Source organism: Fundulus heteroclitus, chromosome 16 (genome assembly GCF_011125445.2).
Source record: "Fundulus heteroclitus isolate FHET01 chromosome 16, MU-UCD_Fhet_4.1, whole genome shotgun sequence".
Lineage (NCBI taxonomy): Eukaryota > Metazoa > Chordata > Actinopteri > Cyprinodontiformes > Fundulidae > Fundulus > Fundulus heteroclitus.
Genome location: NC_046376.1, coordinates 1157946 through 1168917, shown reverse-complemented (window position 1 = coordinate 1168917; position 10972 = coordinate 1157946). Strand labels below are relative to the sequence as shown.

The following is a 10972-nucleotide window of genomic DNA, read 5'->3' as shown; positions in this document are numbered from 1 at the left end:
CTTATCTCACAGAGTTAAAATTCTAAGAAAAATCTAATTTTTCCTAAAATGTTGTCACTCAGAGCTACTTTTAGGATTCTCTGTGAATACGAGCGCTGACCGTCTCTAGTGCAATGCCTTCCATGCCACAATGCTGCAGTTCAGAGATTAAGATGCTGTGGTCAACAGGGCAAGTTCAGCTCAGATATAAAAAGAACAGCAATATCCTAAATCAGTGGCCAATAAAACATCAAAAATCTTTTTTTAAAGTGCAGTTTAAAAACCAGACTGAAACTTTGGTGTGCATTTAAAGAGGAAGTATTTTCTCTGGAGTGAAATAAAAACAGAGCAAGAAGTAATAAATACTTTATTTTTCACATTGTTAATAAAAGTGCGGTCATCTGCGGGTGACAGCGTCTCATTAATAATGTACAAGTTTAAGATGCACAACAAATATTTACCCTCCTTAAATAGCAATATGTACAGCAGGTGAGAATCATTGTTCAGTGAATGTTACCAAAAAAAAAAGAAAAAAGAAATCCTGGCTGTTGCTCATCGACCTCCTCCATTGGCTGCCCCACCGCCAGCGCCTCCTCCTGATTGGTCCTGGGCTCCAGACATCATCAGGAAAAGAACAAGAGGCACGATGTACATCCACTGCAAAAGAAACAAACAAAAAATCAAATAAAAGCAAAATACATAACTGCACAGATTTATAAATTAAAGAATGAGGATTAACTGTTATCACTGGATTTATTGTTAGGCAGAAGAAAAGAAAATGTTAAAGTTTCTCAGGGTCAAACACCAAACACATTTAAGCTTTATTTATTCTCTAAATGTCTGCATTCAATCATTTTTTTTAGAAACCATAAGCCTAAACATTTATTTGGTATTTGACTATTGAGAGGGTTTCATAGGAGGAAAATAAAGTGAAAGATTCTAGGTGTTATGTGAGTTAGAGCAGCTGATAAATAAAGTAGAGACAGAGGAGGAGGGACAGAATGAGCCACAAGTAAAACTGTACTTCAGCGGGAATCAGCTCTGCTCTCTGCCGCCCCCTGCTGGGGGCTGCGCCGAATTGGTGAGCATGAGGAAGATGGCCCCTCCCAGAATCAAATACCACTGGAACACAGCAACACAGTCACTGGACACACAGCGAGGCACAAACACGGCAGCAAACAGCACAAAGGCAGGAGCGGCGCATCAGAGCCGGGCCGGACCGAGCCGGACCGAGCCGGGTCAGACCGGGCCGGACCGAGCCGGGTCAGACCGGGCCGGGTCAGACCGGGCCGGGGGGCACAGAACCGGCTCGCTCCGGACCGCTGATGGGACCCAGCAGACACAAAAACATCCCTGTTTGTCCTACATTTGCTTTTAGAAATTAAATTATTGATGAATAAATAATTTTTATTTTTGGTTTTAAAATCTTTCAATCTAAGACTAAGAACGTAGAGAACATGGACCCGGTTCTGAAGTCCTCACTACGACTAAGAACGTAGAGAACATGGACCCGGTTCTGAAGTCCTCACTAAGACTAAGAACGTAGAGAACATGGACCCGGTTCTGAAGTCCTCACTAAGACTAAGAACGTAGAGAACATGGACCCGGTTCTGAAGTCCTCACTAAGACTAAGAACGTAGAGAACATGGACCCGGTTCTGAAGTCCTCACTAAGACTAAGAACGTAGAGAACATGGACCCGGTTCTGAAGTCCTTCCACTAAGACTAAGAACGTAGAGAACATGGACCCGGTTCTGAAGTCCTCACTAAGACTAAGAACGTAGAGAACATGGACCCGGTTCTGAAGTCCTCACTAAGACTAAGAACGTAGAGAACATGGACCCGGTTCTGAAGTCCTCACTAAGACTAAGAACGTAGAGAACATGGACCCGGTTCTGAAGTCCTCACTAATACTAAGAACGTAGAGAACATGGACCCGGTTCTGAAGTCTTCACTAAGACTAAGAACGTAGAGAACATGGACCCGGTTCTGAAGTCCTCACTAAGACTAAGAACGTAGAGAACATGGACCCGGTTCTGAAGTCCTCACTAAGACTAAGAACGTAGAGAACATGGACCCGGTTCTGAAGTCCTCACTAAGACTAAGAACGTAGAGAACATGGACCCGGTTCTGAAGTCCTCACTAAGACTAAGAACGTAGAGAACATGGACCCGGTTCTGAAGTCCTCACTAAGACTAAGAACGTAGAGAACATGGACCCGGTTCTGAAGTCCTTCCACTAAGACTAAGAACGTAGAGAACATGGACCCGGTTCTGAAGTCCTCACTAAGACTAAGAACATGGACCCGGTTCTGAAGTCCTCACTAAGACTAAGAACGTAGAGAACATGGACCCGGTTCTGAAGTCCTTCCACTAAGACTAAGAACGTAGAGAACATGGACCCGGTTCTGAAGTCCTCACTAAGACTAAGAACGTAGAGAACATGGACCCGGTTCTGAAGTCCTCACTAAGACTAAGAACGTAGAGAACATGGACCCGGTTCTGAAGTCCTCACTAAGACTAAGAACGTAGAGAACATGGACCCGGTTCTGAAGTCCTCACTAAGACTAAGAACGTAGAGAACATGGACCCGGTTCTGAAGTCCTCACTAAGACTAAGAACGTAGAGAACATGGACTCGGTTCTGAAGTCCTCACTAAGACTAAGAACGTAGAGAACATGGACCCGGTTCTGAAGTCCTCACTAAAACTAAGAACGTAGAGAACATGGACCCGGTTCTGAAGTCCTCACTAAGACTAAGAACGTAGAGAACAGGTCTTCTGGCTCCAGCCTGCTCTGCAGAACCAGAACCAGAACCAGACATGGAGAAGCAGCATTTAGTTCCTATGCTCCACTGATCTGGAACAAACTCCCAGAAAACTGGAAAAGTGCTGAAAGCCTGAGTTCCTTTAAATCTAGATTAAAATCACAGTTTAGGATTTTAACTGTTCTAGTTAAACTGTTTTACTGAAACATCATCAGTTTAAGTTTTTATTTTGTTTCTACATTTTATTCCTACTTGCTTTTATTGTCTCTGTACTGAAATGTGCTACAGAAATAGATTTGCCTTTGTTTTTGTGTGACTAAAAGCTCCCATATTAATCAGATGGTCTGGAAAAAGAAAAAAGGAAAGCTTTCTGTTATTGTAGCCAAAAACAAGTCATGGATTTCATGCTTTCACCAAGAACGCACACAGGCAGAAAATCATGCTGAGAGTGAGAATAAACCAACATTAAAACGAGGCACGGCTGCTTTCACATTGTTACCGCAGACTTAGAACTAAAACGTCAAACACGACCTAATTACCCTTAATTAAAACAAAAAAGGTTAAACAAATGCTCCCACTGCTGCTAAAACAACTTATTATTTATTACAGTTACAATAATGGAACCTGTAACTTTTATTTCCAGTCATTTTAGTTCTACTATGGGAGCCAGAGAAACGTCACTCTGACCTTTTATTAAAACTGAATATTTTACTGTGACTTTGTGAACATTATGATGCATCCTGATAGATTTAACGGCCTTTTTAGGTTAAAACACCATAAAGACTCTTTGGCTTCAGCCTCTAAGCCTCATCTGCACATTTTCACGTACGTATTTGGCAAAGAACGATTTCTGCTCCTGTGGATTCTTCCCCTTCTTCTCAGTTTCTAGTTCCATGCGTTCCAGGAACAGAGCCGTCTCTGGTCTAGGGAAAAAAAAAGAAGATGGCAGTTAAATTTATCAATTTATTCTCTTTCAAACAAACTTACAAACACATTTAAGAAACGCCCTGAGAGCCACAGCTACAGCTAGCCGCCGCTGCCTACAGGGTTCCTGCACATTCTCCAGATTTAACTTTCCACAGTTATTCATTTAAAATATGAAATCCTTATCCTAATAATTAACTTTACATTCATGGTTAATATTTCTATAGGGGACATGTTTTAAAAATGTGATGGAAGAGTTGCTGGACCAAGAAAGGAAAGAGCTAAGGACTAAAGGATGGATGTGAAGGAGAGAAGGAAGGTAAAAGGACACAAGGAAAGGAAAGAACAAATCAGAAAGAAAAGATGGACACAGGAAAACCCTAGGAAGGAAGGAAGGAAGGAAGGAAGGAAGGAAGGAAGGAAGCACACAAGGAGGTATACAAGGACAGAAGTAAGGACACTAGAAGTTATAAGGAATGAAAAATGGAAAGAAGTGCGACAACTTTTAACAGGATGGAGAATAAAATACAGAAAAACTAAAGTTTTTTGATGCTCTACTTTTTTTGTACTTTTCAGACATGAAAAAACAAAACAAGTTCCATCCTTTACCAGACGAGGTAAACATTAAAAAAAAGTGTTTAACTGCTAAATTATAAATAAAAAGTTGAGTGTCATAGTTGACTGACTCACAGCAATTTGTGGGAAAAACTCTTAATTCATCTTCTGAAAACCAATTTAAACAGCAAGAAGCATGTTAATCTTGCAGTTATTTATACAGGGTGCCTGCAGTAGACCCATACTGTGACTGAACAGACGTTAATAAAGAAAAAAGCTGGTAAGGACTGACCCTGGTGCGTTTACAGGAGCCATGATGCTGAGGGTGGTGTTAAAGACCTCCAGGTCCACCTCGTCCTCCACCTCCGTCCCTCTGCAGGCTCCAGGTAAAGTCACGATGGAGACGCCGATGAGGAAGCCGGACACGTCGGTGTGAAGCGTGATCACGTCGCTCAGGTGAGACTCCACCATGGCACACTGAGTCACAGAACAGACACAGGTCCATGCGTTCTCCTTTAGGGACATTTCTCTTCATGTGACAGAACGTTACATCTTCTCACTAAAATGACCAACACTGAGCCGGAACGCTTGGAGTCCACACCTGAAAGCAGCGGCTGCAGCACCTGGCCAGGTAGGCCACCTTTACCTGGCTTTTTCTCAGCGCCATGAAAACCTCATCATGCCATCATGAGGGGCGTTCATGTGAGCTTCACTGTTGCTTTCAGTCGCTCATCATCAGACACTTTGGCCTGAAGTCTCTGGACACTTTGTGAGGCGCTGATGCAGTTTTTGGCTTGATTTTAAACCAGAAGTCGATTTTTCTTCCTACTGAACCGCTCTCTCTGGTTATTGTGCATTAAATCATTAAATCCTCCTTGTTGGGCTTTCTTTCATGGATCAAGTCGCTTCTTTCTCTTTGTGTGTGAAGGTGAGATGGATCAGAGTCTGATTATGAGGCTCTGCAACTTTACAAAAGAAGCTGTTTTTAAGTACATTTGTTGCAATAAGCCCTATAATAACATTAAGCATAGGCCTGTAATAATACATACATATTATTTCTTAATATCAGCTGGAATTCTACACGGATTCAGCAGGTTTCTTCCACGCGTTTGATCCGTTGTGACAGGAGAGGACAGCTTCTCCTACCTCTCCACTAATTCCCCTTTTTTCTGCTCATTCTGAGCCCTCTACATGTCAACCAACTTTTCAGCCGATTTACGCTGTTTTATGCTGTTTTACGCTGATTCTCGATTAAAGCAGGTTGAAGTGAAGCTCCTGAGAAGTCGTCCTCTTCCAGAATGATTGGTGTCCTGGTTGTTGCCATTCTAGTTTGTACTCGTTCGACCATCTGGGGAACTCCAGCTGTTTCCGGTCAAATGTGACGTCATTTGAGAAAAGACCAATTTCTTTAGGAGAAAAAACTCCTACGTGATTTATTTTAGTACTGAGCAACATTGTGGACCCTACGAGTAATTAAATGCATACCGCTCTGACGAATGCAGTGAGATAACCTTCCATCTGCCCCTCCGCCTGTCGCTCTGTCTGCAGGAAAACCCGAGGCACTCTGATTCTGTAGAGACCGTCCACTGCAGCCACTTCCTGAGGGACAAATCAAACATATTAAAAATCTCTGTTTCTGTTTTGAAAAGAATTAAAATCATCTGTCAGCAACATGGCCCTGTCGTTCTGTACAGCCAACGGTTTCAGTGATTCACCTTCAGCTTGGCTCGGTCCTCCTCTGACAGCTGGTTCTGCAGCAGAGAGACGCTCGGCTCCCGGCCCGTTTTCAGCAGCAACGATCCACGCGACTGAAACTTTGCCACATCATCTGAAGACAATCAAAAACGCAGAAATAATGAAGTAGAATTACAGTTTTAGAGTTTCTGAACACTCCAGACAAACAGACGGCTCACATGTGACTCTGGACTAGTTGGGTTGACCCAAGAAGTCCAGAGTAGCCAAACCAAGGCGTCACTGATGGTTAGTGTCAGGCCTCTGTGCTGATAGGAGCCGATTGATTTTCTCCTAACATGGCGCTTACTTTGGTCTCATCTCTTCAAAGCACATTGTTCCACATGTCTGGTCCTTCATTCAACTTTGCCCCTGAAGTCACGCCTCTATATTACTTTTAGAGAGGAGATGCTTTCTCCTTCAGCTCTTCGCTCAGTCATGTTTCCCCCCCCTATATTTCTCCTATTTCTAATTTAATCTGTTATTGTGAGTTAACAAGACGATGAGGCCGGGAAGAACGGATGAACCGAGAAAATATTAAAGAGTCCAGAGGAGCTCATTGGCTCTGCTGCATGTGTGTCGATTGATTTGGTAAATAAAATAATCTGATAATCAGGAACAAACAATAGAAACTACAACAACAAAAAAAAGCTTCTTTAATTGTAGTAATAACAAAAACGACGATAATAGGAAAAATCCTAATAAAGAATATAAAATAATTAGTTAAGTAGTGTGATTAGTAAATGGGGAGGGCGGATTTTATCAAAATACTGTTTCATTTTTAGCGACTTGAGACTGTGGGCTCCAGAGAAAGCCACCAAAGGTGTAGAGGGTGCAGCACAGAAACCCAGGGTTCCCCCCAGGGTTCCCCCCAGGGTTCCCACCCCCCCACCAGTCTGACCATATCAGCCCACAGTGGCATGTCTTCTTTACCTGACTCCACCAGATAGATTTGCTCCGCATATCCATCTGGAAACCTTCCGTTGAAGTAACTTTGGGAAGGGGCGAAAATACTGGTTAGCTGATTGGCCTATGTTGGTGATAGACGGGCCAAATGAACCAATCAGATTCGTCGTCGCACGTAACAGAGCGACGACGAAAACACAACCACAAGCCAAGCTACTCTTGCTGCTGCAGGTAAAGGCTCGTTAGCTCAGCAAAGAAATACTCTGTAATTCTGATAAAACTTGCTCCATAGCTGCGCTAACGCTAGTTTCATCGGCTGAAGCCGCCATGTTGTTTAGACTGAACTGACGCGCTTCCCGTTGCATCACACCTCAACCCGCCTCAAAGCCAACGCTGATTGGACGTTCGTTTGGTGAACGGCTCCAAATTTTCTTTAACGGAGAGTAGCCAGACTGATCTGCGAGTGAAACCTTGAAAGCTCGCGAGATCAGGATGGTCTCACGAGGCTAATGTCTTCTCTCTTCTTTTGGTACCATAATCAAAAAAATACATCACAAAGTGGGATGCAAATCCACCATCATCATAACCTTTGTGCATTAGTTTTGTTTTTACATTTTTTATGTAGTTCTTTTCCTTCCTTATTCATTTGTTTTATCTTTTGTTCCTCAACATGATGCATTAAAGTCACTATCTGGCCGACAACAGGAGAGATGGGACACAGACGGCAGAGGTCCCGGGACCGCCTGGAGGTCCCACCACCCACACAGAGACTGACTCTTGAATCCACCTATCTGAAGGACACATACTATGCCGCTCTAGACAAAATAAGCAATAATAATAATAATTTTTGACTAAATCAAAAACAACCATAAAGAATATTGATAAATATCCTGTAAGGGCAGCTCTCAAGCTTGAACTTGAACTTTTACCACGCTAACTGGAGCTGCAGAGTGAAGTCTTGCACAGCCTTGGGGTGAATTTACTGCCATATCTGCTCCTGGGAAGGTTGGCAGCTGCCCTCAATGTTTTCACATGGTAAATTATCCGTCTCGCCGTAGATTAGAGGACTTTTGTCCCATAAAACCACTTCAAGATAATGGGCTGCAGGAGCTCTTTCAGCTGCCAATCCATGGCATTGTGTTATCTGATATCTGCAAACTTTCCAATCTACAGCGAAACTTCATCTATACAGACCAGATTAATATAAAGGAATATTAAGTTATGTGGTCCTCCAATCTGAACATCTAGGAAATCCTTTAGGCAGTCTAAGTGAAAGCCACAGTAAAATAACTGTGTACATCCACTTTATAGATTAATGAAAGAATTTCTTGCATGCCCAAATTACTGAAGCCAACGGTAAACCTGAAAATAATGCAAAATAATGATTTAGCATCTATAAAAAAATAACATACATTACAGTGACAACACATTGGAAACGGCGTTAGCTTGATGACACAAGCCTGCTTAGTTAGCAGATTAGCATGAGCTAATCACTAATAGTTAACCTTTATGATTAAAACATTTCCTCACCGAGTTCAAATGAGTGTTCAAGAGGCACAGAGAAACCACTCAGCTCGGTCTCCGACGGATCACCGGCCTGGAAATAAGAACAAAATCTACATTTAGCCTGCAAGTTATCACTCCATGCTAATGCTAACCCATTAGCAAAAGCAGAATAACCCACTGACTTCGCTTATAGCAAAGAAGAAAATATGACAAATACTCATTAATTTAACTCTTACCCTACGGCCATTATTACAGCACACTAAACTTGCGCATAAAAACAACAAAAGCATGAAAATAACAGCGACATTCAACGGTAGCACACGAGCCATTTTGCTAAACGCGGACACCGGAAGAGGGCTAACATGTAGCAACATTGCAACATCCGGGATTTCAGAATAAAAGCGTATAAATTAATTAGATGACGATGATTACACGTTTTTAAATCTTTATTTTTTAAATGTTTGTCTTCCTTTATATATTTAAGTACTTGGTGAAAATTAATCATATAGTCTTAAAAACTAAATAAAGACTAGTTAATACATTATTATTGTTCTTCAACTGATCAGTTTATGCCCTACAAAACGACTTTAATTCCACAAAATTTATAAAATCACAATTTTAACTGTTCCATGCTCTGTTTATATTTTCCTAACAGTACTCTTAGCTCTCAAAATGCAGGTATACTGATGGTTCATGGAGTTTATGAGAACAGAATCTGGGATTATCAGACCAATCTACTGGGGAGCCACATCCCAGTTTTGTCCATAAGGTAGACACCCTGTCTACTTTCCACACTAGGCTGAGAATAGAGTACAAATTTATTGGCTCTCAGTGGGGAGATTCAGGGGTACCTGGAGCAAGATGACAGACATGCAGATTCACACAAGGTAAAATATAATAACAAATAAGAAATGAGACTGTACAGTAGGGGGACATTTACAACAGAAGAAAAATATTGTACAATTAGCAAAAATTGCGCACTCAGATTCAAAGAAATGTGCAACCGTGTGAGATAGCGCCGATAAAGCTGATAGTTGGAGGGGCTCAGGTCATCCTGAGCTAATCAGGTAGTTATGCTGCTATAGGCTCAGGCTGCTGAAGAACAAACTGTCCAACTCTCCTGTTTTTACTCTCTTTACTTTTCACTAGAAGTTACTGCATGTTAACTATTTGCCCACAAGGGGTACTTTTTATGTACTGTGCCTGGTTGCATGTCTTTTCTGGATAGAGCTGTTGTGGTTACCAACTCTGTGTCTTTCTTTATAACACAAGGTGCTCCTCATCTTTCTTAAAAGGAGTCAGTAATGGAGCTGTTGCTGCCTTTGACTTGGTGTGCTCCGTTTTTATTTAAAATATAAAGTATACGTGGCTTAAAACCTCTGTGTTTAGCTGTTCTCTTTAATGGACGGAGACTTGGATTTTTACCATATTTTTCTTTCTTGTGGGATTATATTTCCACTTTTTCACAAAAAGTGAAACCTGGCCTAAAACCTCTTTCTTTGTCTTTTTGGTATTTCTGATCCTGTCATTCCTCTGCTGGTCAGATGGCTTCTCATTAAGAGACTGGGTCCACTGTTTGAAGCACCCTTGCTTAGGATGGAGTCTATCGATAACCTTCTTGGTCCTGATTGGAAAAGTGATCTTTGTGTAGAGGTTATTTTGTTGCATGATTACACATTTTGTGGAGATACTGCAACTTTCTTGTCTACTTTAATGCTGTTGTTTGCTACTGATGTGTTCTTCATTATGTGTGTTATAGTAATAATACGTCTGTAATGCAATAATGCATTACTTAGCATGAGTTCAAGAGATGTTGAGATTTGTGCTGTTTTTTATTTTTTTATAGTTGGGTGGGATTTACGTTTTGTTTGGGCTGGAAGCTGTCAGTCAGATCTGGTAACTCCTGGAAAGGCTGCAACTTCAAGGTAAAAGTAAAGATTAGTACAATTGTCTTATATTTGGATAGACGTTTAATTGGGTTTGAATCGGAGTGCATAATATTCAAAAGTATTGAATGTATTATATTGTATACAAATGTGTTTACCAAACAAGTTGTGATTCCATCCCATGAGATGCCAGCAGGGACCATATTCAGCCTTTGTGCTAATACTTTTTGTATTTGTTTATCCATCAAAATGTCCTTACTCTAATCAGGAGGTAAAGCATAATTCATCTCCATCTATGCTACTGTTGCAACTGTTTGTTCTTTTTTTTGTCTAATACAAACAACTTGACGTTATTTTCTGGTAAGTGTTCTCCATAATTTGTTGTGCAGGGTTTGAATATTCTGAATATTTACCTCATCTGCAAAGATGAAGATTCACTTTGGTCATAATGTAGGAATACAGGTTAATACTGTAAAATCAGGGATTTCAAACATGGAGCTTCTCATGTTTGCCTTTGTGAGTGCAGAAACATCCACAACCAGCAGAGGTCGCTAGCAGACCAGGAAAGACCTCTACAACCTTTCTCTCACCCCCTCACTGATCCAAGAGCCCTTTTCGCAAAGAAATACTAAATATTTATGTCCTGCTGGAAGCAAAGTAATTCCTGTTATAAAATTCATTAGTCAGCACTCGATGCTGTGCTTTTGCCAAATTTCTAGTT

General features: G+C 41.3%; 1 protein-coding gene across 2 annotated transcripts; it reads right to left on the bottom strand.

Annotated features, from left to right (window-relative positions):
• Positions 1-332: 332 nt before the first annotated feature.
• emc10 (ER membrane protein complex subunit 10) lies at positions 333-8738 on the bottom strand. 2 transcript variants are annotated; one of them, XM_012872181.3, is made up of 8 exons: positions 8602-8738; positions 8390-8456; positions 5938-6050; positions 5708-5821; positions 4515-4699; positions 3573-3666; positions 1004-1101; positions 510-636 (listed from the first exon to the last, which is right to left on the bottom strand). In XM_012872181.3, exons 1-7 carry the CDS (start codon positions 8692-8694, stop codon positions 1015-1017), a joined length of 753 nt encoding a protein of 250 aa, XP_012727635.2. In that variant the 5' UTR covers positions 8695-8738; the 3' UTR covers positions 510-636; positions 1004-1014. The 2 variants fall into 2 exon arrangements, with proteins under 2 accessions (XP_012727626.2, XP_012727635.2); XM_012872172.3 differs by lacking the exon at positions 1004-1101 and having other exon boundaries at positions 333-636.
• Positions 8739-10972: the final 2234 nt, after the last annotated feature.

What these genes read in the sequence shown, in the direction of transcription:
- emc10 (XM_012872172.3), bottom strand. Translation starts at nt 8,694, where the DNA reads ATGGCTCGTGTGCTACCGTTGAATGTCGCTGTTATTTTCATGCTTTTG. An exon ending in TGAACACTCATTTGAACTCG is followed by an intron (nt 6,051 to 8,389) that starts GTGAGGAAATGT and finishes GATTGTCTTCAG; the next exon opens with ATGATGTGGCAAAGTTTCAG. An exon ending in GCTCCTGTAAACGCACCAGG is followed by an intron (nt 3,667 to 4,514) that starts GTCAGTCCTTAC and finishes TTTTTTCCCTAG; the next exon opens with ACCAGAGACGGCTCTGTTCC.